The sequence below is a fragment of the Sarcophilus harrisii genome, chromosome 5 (genome assembly GCF_902635505.1).
Source record: "Sarcophilus harrisii chromosome 5, mSarHar1.11, whole genome shotgun sequence".
Classification (NCBI taxonomy): domain Eukaryota; kingdom Metazoa; phylum Chordata; class Mammalia; order Dasyuromorphia; family Dasyuridae; genus Sarcophilus; species Sarcophilus harrisii.
Genome location: NC_045430.1, coordinates 37,119,893 through 37,138,688, shown reverse-complemented (window position 1 = coordinate 37,138,688; position 18,796 = coordinate 37,119,893). Strand labels below are relative to the sequence as shown.

Below are 18,796 nucleotides of genomic sequence, written 5' to 3'. Positions count from 1 at the left end.
TTTATGCAGAAATGAGGAAATCTACTAGTTTGTCTCACTTATTTTGTGGATTAAAAAAACCCAGTGTAGTCACACCATCCATCCATTATTGGGAAAGCTAGCCTTTCAATACTTTTTGCTCCTCTGCAATGTAATTTCACTCCTGCAAATAGCTAGTGGCTCCTTCCTTTCACAAGAGGGTTGGGATAGTTGCTACAACTCTAAAAATACATTAATATATTCATCTAATCAACATGAGGGCGAAGATACATTTATATTTTTACTTATTATTCTGCTGCCCCTCCACCTCTACCTAACTATACTTTAAAAGAATGCATCCCCTTCCCCCAGTCTTTTATTTTCAAAACAAAACACTGATTTACAGTAAATGTTAAATGTGTTTAAAATTCAATTGATCAGAGCTGTGTACAATTAGCCAAAAGAAAATAAGCATAGGATATTGATAAGATAGGAATTGGCTGTAACTATAAAATTCTAAATTTAAGTACCTCAGCCACACAACATTTATTTAATTTTTATTCTGATATTTTATCTCAAATATAAAAAGTCAAAATTCTTACACCAATCTTCAAAAGAAAACCATGCAGAACAATTAAAAATGTTTACAGCCTTTTGTTTCCTTAGTTTGCTTCTTTATAATAAGTGGTGGTTGTCAACAGAACAGACTTTTCTTGAAAAATTCCACATTAGGCCAACCCTGGTCCTGGGTCCATATATATGGCCCCAAGATTACTGCCTTAGTGGTCTCCGACATTCCAAGTTCTTAAGTGTTAACAAGTATGGCACTTACCCAGCTGGGAAACTTCAATTGTCCTTTACAAAACGGGCAGAAAACAGCTTTCTCCTAATGTCAACAAATCAAAATTACTAATAGTCTTTTTCTATAAATTAGTTTTATTTCTAATCCTAACATGGCATCCTGCCCACTCCAAGATAATTCAGGGAACAAGGATCAAGTACTTGTGAATCTTTATGCAAAGAAGACCACAAGTAATGTACCAGTGACTAACTGGCCTACTATGTGAGAACAATGTTTTAAAAAACAGAATGTAGTTTTAGAGGATTGGGATGAGAGAGAACATTCAGCCACTTCACTGTAGCTCATCTCTGTTTGAGCTGAAGGTGTCTTCAGCTGTCTCTGTACCCAGAGAAAGCTATCTATCCTCAGGATTTCACAAATGTGATTTTACTAAACTGGTCTGAACTATTTAACAAGAACCAATGCTGCGGTGATAACATTTTACTTTGAAATATGACAACTGTAAAATGTTCTGTTAAATTATACAAAGAGAAGCATTAGGAATCAAAACTAAATTAAAGGAAAACTTGCAAGTTGCATAGAGACTAAAGAGATCTGTACACTGAATGGCATTAAGGAATCCGAATATGGCACTACTAAGCCCAAATGTGCTGACCAAAAAAATTATACAACAAAATATTTATAGGCTAACAACTCTTAGGAGTTGGTTAACATCAATACTGTACATTTTTACATTTTTATCAAATACATAGTTTGAGTTACAAAATAAGAGCATGCATTATTACCTCTAAGAATACCATGTACAAGCTTTTTAAAAAATCCCCAGTGTCATAGAATGTTAAGTGGGAGTAGTTTTATGTACAAACATTGAGTCCATAAAACAAAAATCCAGTTTCTTTTGGCTGTTTGTAATTCAAAGAAACTTCTCAAATGACTAAGTTACTCTGAGAAACATCTAGCCCATGAAATTTTTCTAAGTCAATTTATGGGATTGCAAAGGGTTTGCCCAGAATGTGTTTTTTGGTTTTTTTTTTTTTTTTTTTTAAGATGTTTAACTTCCTGTACAAGGAGAAATAACATTTCTCAATCAAGTTACATAATTTGGAATAGGAAATTCTCCAAATGTTCATTTTCTACTTTCGTCATTTCTTTTGTTTAGCAGTAATACATTTTCAAAACCTATTTTCATGTTGAGTTAGAACTTGTACTTAAGATCTGGTGTGTTTGAATGGTACAAGATCTCATTTCAAACTGTGGCACCAATAATTCCTAAAAGTGTAACAGCACTCAATTTTAATTTATAGCAGCATTTTACACAATTGTGTTTTAAAAGTAGGTTAACGATTTGTATACTGAATAACAAAGTGTTTAAATTACATGGACTTTCCACTTTACACTCACTATTTACCATTTAGAATATTTACAAATGTTTATAGAATGATTTTTAACCCCACATCTCTTCAAAATGCTTTAAATTTAAAACCTCAGTTCTGACCTGATTAGGCTAGAGGTATTTGCATTTTAGATGGGACCCTTGGTTTTAGGTATCTTGTTTTGAGAGTGAAAAGAACTTAAAAACTCTCAGTCATAATCTTTTTCCAAATGAAGAAATGCAAAAGTGTCCCACTCCTAAATTTTTATTGGGAGTGAAATTTGAGGGGTTTGTAGAACATTTAAAAGGTTCTATAACGAGGTAAGCTCTCCATCATATACCTGGATATCTTAAATTCTGTTGGCTACTGATTGCCAGGAAAGATAATGAAGAGGTGGCCAGGGATTAAAAGGAATGGCAGAAACTGAATGAGAAAGTATTTGAGCTTGATGCCAGTGTGCTATTTGTAGCAGTGGATTAATGAAACAAACCAAATGAAAATGTCATGAAAATGATTAATTGTATAAAGAAGGGTTTTTTCCCCATTAAAAACAGTAACATGCTTTATCTAGGAAATTCTGCACAAAAAGGAGGTTGATGATGAATCTTAATGCTGTTTTTCATGAGCCTATTTTATTTATTTCCAGGGTGTATGTCTTATCATAGTGGTATCTCATAATGAAATGTCTTCTATACTCAGCACTGGAAAAAACTGTTTGAATCTTGAGGGAAAAGATACCACATGTATACAAAACAATACCCTCTAATAGAAGAGAAATGGTGTTTAATACACATCTTCTCTCTCTAATTTCCAAGTAAACAGGAGGGCTATCTGAAACAAAGTGGCACTATAAACATTTTAATATTTTGAAATTAGCTCTAAAATCTAAAAAACCACTATATAGAAGGCTTGTTTTCAATGGGTCAATGCTTTTAGGAAAGTACCCAGTCATCTCTCCCCTTGACTTCCTTTAAAAACAAAAACAAAAAACAAAACAAAAAACTTCAGACTACCACACTAGGTAAGTTGATGTGAAAACCAGAATGCAGAGTAGTCTGAAAAAACAAAAATAAAAATGCATTTTAGGCAAGGGAGAGGGCACACAGTTAAGGCATCTTAAAAAAAAAAAAAATTCCATATGGCTTTGGTTTACTGAAATATTTTTACACTGTCAAAGAAAAAGGGAAATATTTAAAAAGCATCTGAAAAATATGAAAACTGCTTGAATAAACAGCATTATGACAATTCAGGCAGTTTAAACATGTGGATGTCAAATACAGAAGACTTCTCCCTGTGAAACTGGGTATGGTCACCTAGATATTTATCTTACAGAAGATGGCAACCCCGAAGTCTGTGCAGAAGTTACATACAAAGAATTGTTGTCTGGAAGGGTGGGAACCATGGAATTTCCATTGGTTGGTGAGCAGCCCAACTTCAATTTTTCCAAATACTCAGCATGCACGGGTTTATGACACTGAAGAACTTTGATGGCATCTTCAACCTTGAACCATTCTCTCTTTCTTCCTAAAAAAAATAAAAATAAAAATAAAATTAGAATAACTATTAAAAAACTCATTTTAATCGCAGTTTGTCCCCATCAAATCAATTGAATAGATTAAGAACTCAATGCCTCTGGCATTTTCACTTTTTTTTTTTTTGCACATGACAAATATAGAAATATATTTTAAAAGATCATGCATGTTTAACCTATATCAAGTTTTTGTTTTGGGAAGATAATGGAGAGATGGAGAAAAATCTGGAACACAAAGTCTTAAAAAAATGAATGCTGCAAACTATCTTGTATGTGGAAAAATAAAACATTACTGAGGGGAAAAAAAAAAGTTTAATGCTGCCTAATGATCAACAGAACCAATTCCTCAGAATTTAAATAAAGTATCAAAAAGAATAACTTCTAAGCCATGGCTGTTAACTAATATATAAAAGTAGGAGTTTATCATAATACATTTTTTTTTTTAAAACTTTGGGTCATTTCATATAGAGTCTAAATGAATGAAGGTGAAGATGGTCAGAACCTGACAGGGAGAAGCAAAAAGTAGGGCCCCAAAACATGTATTGGCAGAGTGCTTAATTAGCTAAAATTACAACATTCTTTTACTGAACATGATCCATAGATTTTAATGGCTAAAATCAGGAGCCCAGATAAAATAACATTTAAATAATGTATTTTATTCCCATACTTTCTTCACCCTATCACAGCATGTAAAGTCAACTGGCCTATTAAAACACGAAGATTCTTTCTTAAATATATGGATGCCTTTTAGTCATATGATAGGTGATTTGACTAAGGCAGCTCCAAATATTAAATGACATGCACTCTGAAAACATGAGAGATAACTAAAAAAAAATTTGACAGAGCAGTTCAGATACAGTCCTTCACTACCTTTAATCCTCCCCAAATTTTTTATGCATTATGACTTTAATCAAACTAATTTTTGGAATTAGCTCATGGGTACCAAGACAGTCAATTCTATTTGCTTCTTTAAAAAATATTTTAAGAGATTATGAAGTGGAAGAATTTAAAAAATATTTACCTATGTTAACAGAATCCTCCCAGTCTTCCAATATTTCAGTGACAGTAAGAACATAAACATAAGTGCGATGCTTGCGGTCTTGATTCTGCTTGAATATGAAAAAGATGACATTTTAATCTACAGGCTCATGTTTTAACTATTATACAATATTTACCAATAGTAATATTATAAAACATTGTCATCAAAATTAAAAACAAGCATATATTTACTTTTTAATGATCTTGATGAGAGAAATAAAAAATGTATAAATCATCATGTAACTGAAGCCCAAAGTCACATGAGGTGGTACAAGGACAAGCCACTTAAAGAGACTTTTAGATAATTTGCTGCTCTATCAAGTTAGAAGTCTACTAATGTATCAAAAAGAGATGGTAACTAGGGCATAAAAAACGAGTGAAGCCAACACTGTCTCACTGCAAACCTCCCCCCAGGAGGAGGAAAAAAATCTATCATGTAAGAAAATCAGATTTCAAAAATGTTTGATTTAGTTTTCTTGTCTCTGATCCAAACAGTATTTAGTCATTCTTTTTTCCTTTCCTAAGTCACTGCATAGACAAGTATCAGAGTATTTATTTAAACTAGGGTTATGATTTTTTTTTCAGTTAACTAAAAATCACCAATTTCTATTGGTTAGTGAGCAGCCCAACTTCAGTTTTCCCAGAGGTTTATGACATTGAAGAACTTTATTAGCATCAAATACTTTGAACCAGTCTGCTTTCCTTCCTAAAAAGTATTAAGAGCAGTAACTGAGATTTTGGGGGGATTTGACGAGGCAACTGGGGTTAACTGACTGGCCAGAGGGTTGGTGTTTTATTTACTGTGCTGTTAAAACTTCCTTTTAAAGATAGCTTGTCCCAAACCATCTCTCCCACATTAAAAAAGACAAAGTATTTTTAACCTAAAGAAAGAAAGAGGAAGATAGGAAAGGAAGAAGAAATAAAATTTCTACGTTGGACACATCCAAAAAATTATCTTGACCAGAGTCCATCCACCACTTGATCGGGAGTCATGGAAATATTAAGATTTTGTTGAAATTTTGTCTTTATTAACTATTAATTGAACTGGGTTCAAAATATTCTTTTCACTTAGTAGTCAAAGCTAGGTGGTTAACCATGCTTTCAATAATCTTTAAATCCTGTTCTGCTACATTACCATATGGGTGAAGGCCAGGGTTCTTGTTCATGGCAGTGGAGTATAAATGATAGAAATCTATCAGAGATACCAGTGACAAATTCTTTTGCCACAAAACTGATCTGTGTCAGAGCAAATCAATGACAAAATCATAGGGGCTCTATCAGTATGTGAAGTGTTCAAAAAACCCTTCATTACAGTATAATGTGGAATTTTAAAAATAGTAACTTTCTATGAAAAAATATATGGAACTTTTTTCTAAATTAGCAAAGGTAGCAACTAGTGAGTGAGAATCTACAAAAATTCCCAGTACTTACCAAAAATTACACTAAAGACTTAACCCTGAAGAAACAACTTCCACATTTACCAGAAGATGGAGTTATTTCATCATTCAAGTTTAAGTATGTCATGATACAATAAGCAAGTCCTCATGACCAAATTGAAAAGGTCCTCAGAGGGAAGTATGCTAGTTCCAAGTCTTACTCGAACAGAGTCTCTTCTCTTAGCACTATCAAATGGTTTCAGTGTTCTGAGATGTTACTGTGTACTTTTAAGGTAGTGGCCACAATTATTAAGTAAAGGGGAGGCACTTCAGCTTAATGAAACAGACTTCTGGAAAGCCTCCCAAAATTCAGGTCTAGTGACGGAGCTTTGGAAACATGACTGATTTTTCTGTTACACAGAAAAGTGGTTGTTCACTAAACCTGGTACATTTATAGCAGATCCTTTGGGCCAAATAACTGAATAGTTCAAAGAACACTGTTAATCTGTAGAAAAGCTTTTACAAAAGGATTAACTAGAGACATCTAAGAACAATCCTAATACCTTTTAGTAACTATTTTGATTCTTAACATTATGACATGAACCCATCCCCAACAACATAGGCTGGATATTTTTATTCAAGCAACCAGCATTTATTTCTAATTTTGTCCAGTAAAAGTTTCACAGATCAATAAATTAATGAAGCTTCCTATCTAAGAGTTCCTGGACACATGTTTAAGATGTAGGGCTTTAGGGTTCTTTTAATAAATTGGGTTAACTGCTGCCCACTTTCCCCAAAAATATCAGCTTCTCAACTCTCCCCATCTTGAAATACTTGTAAATATATTTAGTTCAGTGCCCTATAATAAATGCTTGTTTTCCCCGCTCCTCCTTCTCTACCATCAAATATTGGGACTACAACAGGTCTAGACATCGTTTATTTCCATGGTACAAAACACCTATAAAATCTGGATATTTACAAGGTTGGGGTTTATGTGTTAACCACCCCACCCAAAAATAAGATCCTCTACTCTTGGCTTTCAGGATACAAAGAAGCTATGTGTCTCTAGACTGATTTGCCTACAGCCTCCATTCTTATTGCCTATAGGCTTCTGGCTAACTTTTTATAGAGTTCTTTTAGCTTCTTAATAGAATTTCTTAATCAGAATTCAGTCTGATGTGATTTGGGGGGGATTTAAGTATGTAGGAGCTAGACAATTTATCTCCTTTTCTTTCTTTCTTTCTTTTTTTTAAAGCAACTTGGTCTTCTAGAGTTGATATAGTTATAATTAAATTTGAAGTCCTTGTATTATCTTAGTTGGCTAGTCTTCAGAAAAAGAGATGGTTTATTTGCTTTGTCCATCCTTGAAGCCCTTATGGTTTGGTTAAGACCTGCCAGTGCTCATAATTTTGCTGGCCTAGTCTTTAAGAACCAAGCCTCCCCCTTAATGAAACACTAGAAAGTTCTCTCTATATCAAGATAGAGTTTAACAATTTTTGGTGACAAAAATTTTCTTGTTCTTAAGACATGCAAATGTATCTCTGCTTCATCTAGCTATGAGTTTTTAATTTGTCTTTGCTACAGAATAGCTGCCAATGATCTCAATGTGAATTTTCAAAAGCTACAAGGATTCTCCAGAACCTTGATGTGCTTATATTTAGTACTTCAGAAAGAACATCAGGTTGCAATCTGGAAACTTTTTCAAAGCTGGAAATGTGGCAACCCCTCTTGCCTACTGGGCCTGAAGAAGAAACTCATGATTTGTGTATGCTAGGAAAACAGCAATTTAAAAAACATTAAGCAGCTGAACAGTGATATTTTTAGAACTCACCTCAAATATCCCCAGAAGTCTGCCTAATTTTCCTCTGACACCAGCCTACAAATAAATAATAAATTAACTTTTTCAAAACACCAGAACTTCATATTGAAGTTTTTCACTAAAATATTTTATATTTTTATTTCTTCCTGCAAATGTTTATTAACACATTGAAATGTAAAATTTTTAACTAAGTTAATACTAGTTCTTTGAGTGAAATGTCAGAAATACTGTTTTCATTCATACCGTTATAAAATGAAATAGTCTCAATTATCCTTTCATTTAGGATATATTTCAAGATACTCTGCATTTCACCTTTTACCTGGCTTTGCTAGGTCTTAACATACCTTAATTAGGTGATGGTAACTAAATATAGCTACAACTTGTTTGCTTCAAAGAACAAACAAAATCAATGATTTCTTCCCTTAGATTGAAATCTCTATAGTCTTTATATTCCTATACTTTCAGTTAAGTTTGTTTCATAGCTATGGTTATGCCAAATGAGACTGGCTGTTCCTAGAACCCTTAGGGAATTTCCATTTCTCAAACACTCTAAAAGCTTGTAAATTGTACCTGGAAACAACAAGGTAATACAGGCAAGGGCAACTGTTATGCCTTTCCCCAGGGGAACTGAGTGTAAGTGTGACTTATCCCATCATATGACTGCTAGAATGTAAACCAGAAGAACCTGTACACCTCCCCTTTACTTTTCTGGACAGACAAACTATTCCCTGGGGGAAAGGGGAGATATTTTAAGTCACTAGGTTAATCCTTGGTCTCACCTCCTCATACACCTCTCTTACTGCAGCTCCACCTGGCTCTTCCTCAGGTTCCATTCCTCCACCAGGAACAATCCATTGATCTGGATACCGACTACTACTCACTAACAGCACCTGTTTGTTAGAACAAAGAGTAAAGCTTTTAAGTGTTAAATTAAAGTTAGTCAACCAAACATATATATATATAAGAAAAGGACACTACATGCAACTAACACATAAACTATTCCCTTTACCTAGAAAAGAACAGATTTCCCTCCTTGGGAATCCAGTTAAACAAGAATTCATAGCTACATACTAAAAAACAAAGCAACAACAAAACCCTAACATACCTGACTTTTTTTTTTTTTTTTTTTTTTAAAGCATTAAAGTATTTCATCTCTTAGTATTATTCAAAGTAATTAGTTAACCACCTCTGTATCTCTCTCTGGAGTATCATTATTCCTATTTTATAGATAGGAAAAGTTTAAGGGACTTACCAGCCAAAATTAACATACTGGTCTGTAACCTAGTCTAAGACATTATCATATTGAAGTTTTGCCAAAAACGTAATTTTAAAACATTTATTCATACCTGTTCCATAGATTACATCTTAATCTTCCAACATGAAGTTTTTTCTAATCCCTACAACTGACACACAACCATGCTTAATTTTTTTGACTGAATTAATAACTGAAGCAAAGAAAAGTATCCAAAAATCTTGACACTAAAGGCTTTAATTCTGACAATAATTCAAGTTACAGAACAAAAGTACCAATGCCTATAAGGCATGATACTTTTGCTGATGTTATAGAACACGTTATCTCAAAAACCATTTCACCCTTTCTCTTAGATAAGAGAGGTCTTAAGGGAGGAATGCTTTCTCCCTTTAATCTTCAATCATTCCTTAAATTAGAATTAGCTAAAGTTTATCATTCCTGACTTGCTGGAATCTCCTTTATGTTTCTAACCCACAAATATGAAAAATGTTTGGAAGAGGTCAATTCTGCAAGTTTTTCTAGTTTTTGAGTACATTTCTAATAAGGTTTAAGAGCTACCTCCCCCCCCCCCCAAAAAAAAAAAAAAGCTCCACAACCTTTTAATTATATTGTATTTTAGATTTAGGCTATATATATTATTACAAATAAGGTAAAGAGGCTGAGAGGTTTAATGCTGAATGCTGATAACAAAAAAATAATCTGGATTTGAACACAAACCTGTGCTTCCCTTCCTTCCCAAGAGATACCATTAGGACTAGTGTCAAATTGGGACTAGCTGTGAATGAATGGAATGAAAGGTGAATGTCAAAGACATCAAGACAAGACAATGATTTGCTTGTGAATTAGCAATTTAAGATTAAAAAAAAAAAAAAAAAAAAAAAAAAGTCAGGATGCAGTTAATGATCTTGCCCAGTCTGACCATGCCTTAATTGCTCCACAGAGTCTGTTGAATGTCATGAATGTCACTTTACAGCCATTACAAATTGTTCTCATCCATCCATCCCATTGCAAGTCTTCATATCTTCCTAATTCAATGCTAGTTACCTTCTACAGAACTGTTTTGGATAACATTCAAGATAAAAATTAAATCTGTGATTCTAAAAAAAACAAAAAACAAAAACTCTCCATTACTCTACAGAACTGTTTTGGATAATATTCAAGATAAAAATTAAATCTGTGATTCTAAAAAAAAATCTCTCCATTACTGGAAGTTACCTTCAATCTGGTTTATAGCTCATTTGCCAACTTTACTGGGCTGTGGCTGCTCTGCATGTTACAGCTTCTTGGAACCACAGTTGAGAGTTGGCTGAAGAGGAACACCAAAGGTAGATAAGGAGCCCTGAAAAGGACTTAGTCGCTCTCACACCAAAGTTACCAGTGCTCTCTGAATACTCTACACCACCCTTACACTGTGGTTCAATTAATGGCAACTGCTAATAAGAGAGAAGGCTATGAACATGGGTGATTAAGAAGATGGAAGCAAGTATAGTGAAATTAATATCCTGCATGGACTATGCTAATATTAATACTATTTGACCTTTACCAGCTTTCCTTCCAAGAAAGTGGCTAGGCAGTGTTAAGAGTGGTAAAGAACTGCTTGAAGTGAAAGTTACAACTACCACCCACTGGAAATTCTTCTATAGGCTAAACTTTTGACAATTATTTTTTAAACTTCCATCTTATATAAGGACAGTTAAGGTCAATTATACCACAAGTGACTGACCACATGTCTTCTACAATTCTGTATTACCAAATGAAAATCTAAAACTGTACAGCTGGCATTTGAGGTGCTGTGATTTTATGCAGTCAAAAGCAACAGCCCTTTTTCTGGCATGGACTCTTTTCTTATTGGACCTCAGGTTTCTTTAAGGAGCTCAGGTTCATATGCTGGTAAAGGCAATCTTCCCATGTTATTTTCTTTTTATTCCCAAGGTGATAACAGCCACAACATCAGCATCCAGTCTACCCAGTCTCTGGCCCTAAGCCAGGACAAGATATACTAAATAAGTTAGAAGCAGACCACTCTGAGACACACCTTCCAGAACATGGGTTGTAGGTGTTGAGGTGGAGGTCTTGGTATCAGAACATTTGGGCAGAAATCCAGCATTATTTCCATTGGTACCATGCTGACTATTATTAAAGGCTAGTGTTGACTATGGGGTAGGGTCACCCCTTCCCCCCCTTAGCATCAGTTTCCTTATCTGTAAATTAAGGATACTGCTTAATGGTATAGTACTGACCTCCACAACAGTGTGAGGAACTTTCAAAGTACCATAAAACAACTATTTGATTTCTGATTATTTAAAACTTTCTGTAAGCTCACCTTTCATGAAGTAGTATCCTGATTCTCCTGGTAAGTAAAATCGGGTGACCATTGATTGAGTTCCGGTTAATGTCAGAATAAGTCCAAGGAGATCTTTGAGGTGACTAATTATGTCCCTACTCTAGTACATTTTCATAATTTGTATTTCAGAAGCAAAGAACTCTCAGTATAGTTTTTATTTCTGACTCAACTTTGTAGTTTAAGTAAGCATGCTATTAAGTTTCTCATGTATTTCTGAAAGTTACACCTGTTGTGAAAACATGTTTTACACTTCCTTTTCTGAGTTTTAAAATGGTCTCTTTTTACAAGATGCAATTTTAGACAACATGATTCAGACATCTTTTTTTCCTAATTTTTTTTTTAAATTAAACTTTTTATTTACAAAACATATGCATGGGTAATTTTTCTTCATTGTCTCTTGCAAAACTTTTTGTTCCAAATTTCCCCTCCCCCTTCCCCTAGATGGTAGGTAATCCAATACATGTTAAACATGTTAAATCTAACATATGTATACATATTTATGCAGTTATCTTGCTGCCCAAGAAATCAGATCAAGGAGGAGAAAAAAACAAAGAAAATAAAATGCAAGCAAACAATAACAGAAAGAGCAAAAATGCTATGTTGTAGTCCATACTCAGTTCCCACAGTCCTCTCTCTCTGGGTGTAGATGGCTCTCTTCATCACAGGATTATTGGAACTGATCTGAATCAACTCACTGTTGAAGAAAGCCACGTACATCAGAATTGATCATCGTATAATCTTTTTGTTGTGTACAATGATCTCCTGGTTCTGATTTCACTTTGCATCAGTTCATGTAAGTCTCTCCAGGCCTGTCTGAAATCCTCCTGCTGATTGTTTCTTATAGATATGTTATTCTAATTATTGTTCTGTAAGAAATGACCAACAGGATGATTTCAGAAAGGCCTGGAGAGACTTACATCAACTGATGCTGAGTGAAATGAGCAGGGCTGAGTGAAATGAGCAGGACCAGGAAATCATTATATACTTCAACAACAATACTATATGATGACCAGTTCTGATGGACCTGGCCATCCTCAGCAAAGCAATGAGAGCAACCAAATCATTTCCAATGGAGCAGTAATGAACTGAACCAGCTACGCCCAGAGAAAGAACTCTGGGTGATGACTAAAAACCATTACATTCAATTCCCAATCCCTATATTTATGCCCACCTGCATTTTTGATTTCTTCACAAGCTAATTGTACACTATTTCAGAGTCTGATTCTTTTTGTACAGCAAAATAACGGTTTGGTCATGTATACTTATTGTGTATCTAATTTATATTTTAATTAATATATTTAACATCTACTGGTCATCCTGCCATTTGGGGGAGGGGGTGGAGGGTAAGAGGTGAAAAATTGGAACAAGAGGTTTGGCAATTGTTAATGCTGTAAAGTTACCCATACATATAACCTGTAAATAAAAGGCTATTAAAATAAAAAAAAAATTAAAAAAAAAAAAAAAAAGAAATGTTATTCCATAACATTCATATACCATAATTTATTTAGCCATTCCCCAACTAATGGGCATCCACTCGGTTTCCAGTTTCTTGCCATTAGAAAAAGGGCTGCCACAAACATTTTTGCACATGTGGGTTGGGTCCCTTTCTCTTCTTTAAGATCTCTTTGGAATATAAGCCCAGTAAAACACATCAGCCATTTTTTCAACCAATTTAAGAATTACATTAAGATTTGACTCAAGATCTGGATAGCAATGTAACATGTGTAGTATCAAATTCTCACATATACAAAAGGAGGTAGACTAATTTAATATGCTTAATATTATGCCTCTTCAAATTAAGAATTTCCGTAAGACACTAAAACCCATTTATATCCACCACAGCCCTCCTTTTGAAATTACTTAAAATTTTGTTCTTTTAAATGAAGTTATTCCATGATTTATACATATTTAGCATAGCAATTTCAGCTTTTGTGGCAGTAACTCCAGCTTGAAAATTTCCTAATTGCAAATTAGTTTGCTTGATAAATCTATTTGATTTGTCTATCAAGCAACATTTGTTTCAAAAATATGTGACTGATGGATCGATTTAATGGGCTACTCACCTTGGTAACTTTAATTCATAATCTGGGGAATAATTCAATATTCACCCACCTGTTGGTATCTGAATAGAATCCTCATTAAAAAAAAAAAAAATCATGATTTATCTCATGGTATCTGTCCTATAAGCACCTTTTCAGAGCATGTCATCAATAATGTCATTTGCCTAATGTCATTAATAGGATTTTTAAGGGGGAAAAAACCAACTACAGGCAATTGTGTTTCAATTTTCACAGGCTGTGACAATAGTAAACAGTGTTGAGTAATTAGCATTTGTTTGGTACTAAAACAGACAAGAAAGTTTTGTTCCACAACCCTCTATCATAACAGTCAAAAAGATGGAGATATCTTGAAGTTCCTTTAGGCAACTTCTTGAAAATAAAATGCTTTTTAAAATACTCACAGATAGACTGCTACATAAAATAATCTTCATAAGTCAATTTTCCTTATGTTTCCTTCAAGGACACGCACAATTGCAAATGCAGTTTTCAAAGACTTAGTAGAGATGAAAGAATAGACTTATGAGTCAGTATTTACTAATATTTTTTGAACCCCCTTTTTGGCCAATAAGAACCATCTATTTTCTACTTTTCACCTTTTGAGCGATACTTCTGAAATAACAAAGCATTACCTCAGTATCCTTAAGATTGTCATGTTCAACTATGCCCAAAGGGCTATCAAATTGTGTATACCCTTTGATTCAGTCTCTACTGGGTCTGTATCCCAAAGAGATCAGAACCATTGTGATGGATGTAGTTCTTTTCAACAATGAAGTGATTTAGGCCAATTCCAATAGACTTGGGATGAAGAGAGCCATTTGCATCAAGAAAAGAAGACTGTGGGACCTGAATGTAGATCACAAAATAGTACTTTTCTTTGTTTCCTTGCTTTTTTGTTTTCTTTCTCATTCCTTACCCTTTTGAGCTGATTTTTCTTGTGCAGCATAATTATGGAAATATGTATAGAAGAATTGCACATGTTTAACCTGTATTGGATTACTTGCTCTCCAGAGATAAAAAAAGTGGGGGGAAAGAGGGAAGGAAGAAAAATTCGGAATATAAGATTTTGCAAGGATGAATGTTGAAAACTATCTTTGCATATATTTTGAAAAAACTATTATCAAAATGATATAATATTATTTATTATATCATGTAATTTCATAGATTCATAAATCATTAAGAATAAAAAATAAAAATAGAACTTAAAAGATTGTCTTGTTCAGGCTTCCTCTTCTCTAACATCTATTCTAAACATGCCTGTTCTTGACTATTATGAGTTTTTTGCAAGAGAGAAATAATGTGATCTTTTGCTCTCTTCCTTCTGTTAAATGATTTATAAACATTAAAGTTCAAAGAAATGTCTTTACTTCCTTTATTTTTATCAATTTTTCATTTTTTTTTCCAGTCAGATTATTTACTTGGGTCAAGTTGACCCTCAGTAATTTTAGTCTCTTGTCTTTAATCCTTGATACTGATTTGGACCTCTGCTAACAAGCTGATGACCCAATTGTACAATTTTCTTGTTGAAGCTTTGTTTTTCAGTAGTGTTGTGACTCTGTGGTCCCATTTGGGGTTTTCTTAGCAGAGATACTAACATTTCTTTCTCCTGTTTTATAGCTGAGAAAATTGAAACTAAAAGGGGTCAAAGTGAGTGACTTGACCAAGGTCACCCAGCTAGTAATTATCTGAGGCTGAATCTGATTCCATACTTGGTGTATTATCCACCCCACCCAAATCTGATCTTAAAATGATTTCTATGTTTGTACTCCAGGCCATGCTACATCTTAAGCATGTATTATAGGATCCCTCCTTAATCAGCTCCAGTGACTCCCTAATATTCTTTGGATCAACATTAGCTTTTTTATATTTACTTTTTAAATTTCTTTACATTTTTTCCAACCTAATTCCAAACCTACAATTCTAGCATCATTTTACTACAGGTTTACCTGGAATGTTCTACATTCTTCACCTCCCCCTTCACAGAATCTTTTTCTTCCTTCAAAGCAAAGCTAAAAGCATAAACCTTTGAGTATTCCCCCGACTGGTTGTACCCTCTGCCTCAGTCTAAGGTGACTGAACTATTTTGTATTTATTCTTTATATGCTTAACATAAGTGAGCACTAGATGGTACAGTGGCTCAAGCACTAACCGTGGAGTCAGGAAAATTGTCTTCATGAATTCAAACCTGACCTCAACAGACACTTACCAGTTATATAATATGGGACAAGACACTTTAACCCTGTCTGCCTTAGTTTCCTCAGCTGTCAAATGAGCTGGAGAAGAAAATGGAAAATCACTCCTGTATCTTTGCCCAAAAAATACCAAATGGGGTGACAGAATCAGACACTACTGAAATGAGTGAACATGCTTATATAAGTATTGCAAGTAGGAAAATTTTCATTTGTATCCCCAGTGCCTCTTATATGCAGATTAATACCTGTTGTTTCTCTACTATTTGTCAGTATGGGGAACTTAATTTTAGAAATGACAATCACAAAATATACAATTGTTATGAGAACTGAGCCATGGATATCCAAAGATGGGATGAAGGAAATAGAATAATGAAGACTTTGGGATCGATAGCTGAATTGAGAGCACATGGTTAAGATGGTTACTGACTTTATCTACCAAAAGGGCTCTCAGGTGGAGATATTATAACTATCTCAGAACAGAAAACTAAAAGCAATGGGTAAAACATTGCCAAAATTAAGATTTACTGGATTTAAGCAAAACTTCCCCACAAATAGGAACTTTCCAAAGAGGAATGGGTTGTACACAAGTGTACAACACTTGTGAAAGTCTTTACCCATATGTTGGATGGTGATTATGTCTTTGAATGTTGTAGAGGGGATTTCCATTAAAGCTCAAATTATTCTGCAATCCCTCAAATGCTAAGCTTCAATGACTGATCAGTGACTCATCATACCTGTTCTGCCTTCCTCAAAGGGATTATTAGAATAGCTGAATCCCCAAAACTTTTTGTAAGCTATGAGTCACATAGATGGCAGGACAAAATAAATAGCTATGTCACTGGCTTGAATTTGAACTTACCCCGGCTGAAAAATGATTACTCCAGAGGACAAAGTACAGAGTAAAGCAGAGTAAAGCATCATGTTTAATCGATTTCACTTATATAAAATATCAAAACATACCCCAGAGTAGGTCATCAAAATCGAACATCTTATTAATTATCTATTTCTTTCTTCAATGACTATCTCCCATCCCGACCCCAAAACTATATACTCATAGGAAGGAATTTGAATTCTTGAATTCCCTTTAACTGGAGGGATTGGTATTTTAGGTATGTATTGTACAGAACCAAGGCTTTAAGGCATTAGTGTAAATAAGAGTTGATCCTAGCTTTCAGAAGAGATTAAGAGATGAATGCAATGCTCACTTTTCATATTCATAACCTGATTAGCCAATTAAAGTGATAAAACCTGATAAACAAATGAACACTCTTTTCACTTATACTTTCAGCTTTTTTATGCTTTCTCCAAAAACAAGATCAAGTTCAAATTACTATTTTTTCCCATGTCTTAAAAAAATATCTTCTTAGATTGTGGTTTAAGACCCCATATGGAGCCACACAAAAATGTAGAGGACACAAAATTGTGTCTAATTATCAGTAAATTTTTGACATGTACACTTATGTGTCTGTGATCAAGTAAAAATTTTCTCAGGTAAAAAGCCTCAAAGTAAAAAAGTCTAAGAAGTCCTGTTGCTAAACTCAGCAATCTGGGCTGCAGTCTCCATCTATATTAATAAACATTAATTTAGCAAGTATTCACATGAAAATGCCACAGGTCTATTCCTGTTTAGTGATGTCAAGTATGGGTTCTCCTTCAGTCCCAATAGGCAACTTCTAGCATCTTAAGAGCAAGAAAACGGACAACCATGTAAACAACCACAAAAGTACCCAAGGACTGAACAGCAATTAGGAAATTTAGAATTAGGAATTTAGATTAGGAAAAGGAATGCTAAGATAAAAAACTGTTACTGTCCCCTTTTGTAGACAATGGTTTTCGGAAGAATATGTTAATCTCTTACAAATTCACTTTATTTCCTGAATAACATTTTTAAAACTTCAGTTATGCACAACATTTTTTTACTAGATATCTGAGGCTCCTTGAGGAGAGAGCCTCCATTTTATTTAAATCTCAACTAGTGCCAAACTGCTAGGCAGAGAGCATCTATTTGATAAATGTTCAATGTAGTTTCAGGTTTATCTTCTCCAACTAAATAATATTTCAACTCTTTGAAACAGGGAATTACTTTTACAATGTATTTTGGCACAAAATTAGCATGCTACTAAAACAGAGCTAAATAAAATGTCTACCCTTAGAACCTCTTGGTTCCAGACCCTCAAAGAACTTGCTCTGTCTTTTCTAACTAGCTCCTTTCTCCTAGTCCACAAAAAAACTAATCAGGTTTTTCCTTTGCTAAGCAAAACCAGGAAAATTTCACATGACCTGCTAAGCCTACAAAAGTATTCTTTTCTGATCGTCTTCGCTATTAAATTTCCTTGCTTCCATTTACTCCAATTGCTGTTGCATTCCTTCTCCACTACGTTACTAAAATCTTTCCAAGATCACTTTGTTCTTTCCTTTTTTGATTTCTCTGCAGCATCTCACTATCTGCCAGCCCTTCTTTTTGAAACCTTTCTCCTCCCAAACATTCCATAACACTAATAAGGGGGCCCTTCCCCCTTTTTAAATGTTCCTCATTCTCTTTTCTGACCTTGAAGCATGGGTGACACCTGTAGTCCTCTCCACACCTTATGCAGGTATGGGATATTACTATAGCAGATGATCTTACTGAATAGTGCTAAATCCCTGAACTTATTCTTAGAACCTAAAATAAGCAACAGTTGGGTTTTCTGCAAATTTTCAGATATAATTGAACACTTTTAGTTTTGTGATGTTTGTTGATATCCTAAAATCAAAGAGATATTCAAATATTAAGACAATGTGAACTCAGTTTAAAATTTTTAAAGCACCAAGAGTTGGAAGAGATTTCACAAGTCACCTAGTCCAACCTAATTTTACAGATGAGGAAACTGAAGCCCAGGGAGGTAAAGTGGTTTGTTTATCCTCTTTTTATCCAAACCAGACACAGATTCACCCAGAGACTGACTGTGAAAAGGGCAAACTACAGCCTGTAGGCTATGCCTAACAAGGAATACACAAGCTCGCTACAGACCTGTTTAATATTGGCAGAGTAAATCAACAGCCACACAAGTGTAT

General features: G+C 34.3%; 1 protein-coding gene across 6 annotated transcripts in view; it reads right to left on the bottom strand.

The window, feature by feature from the left end:
• Window positions 1-437: 437 nt before the first annotated feature.
• NUDT4 (nudix hydrolase 4) overlaps window positions 438-18,796 on the bottom strand; it is a 29,089-nt gene continuing 10,730 nt past the window's right edge. The window contains exons 2-6 of one of the 6 annotated variants that reach the window (XM_031939075.1): window positions 8,677-8,787; window positions 7,910-7,954; window positions 4,686-4,773; window positions 3,504-3,657; window positions 438-844 (exon numbers count right to left, since the gene is read on the bottom strand). In XM_031939075.1, coding sequence (XP_031794935.1) covers window positions 805-844; window positions 3,504-3,657; window positions 4,686-4,773; window positions 7,910-7,954; window positions 8,677-8,787 — 438 coding nt within the window. In that variant the 3' untranslated portion in view covers window positions 438-804. Of the gene's footprint in view, window positions 3,658-4,685; window positions 4,774-7,909; window positions 7,955-8,676; window positions 8,788-11,472; window positions 11,818-18,796 lie in introns of those variants that run through there. The other 5 variants (XM_031939076.1, XM_031939077.1, XM_031939078.1 and 2 more) reach the window with 5 other exon arrangements.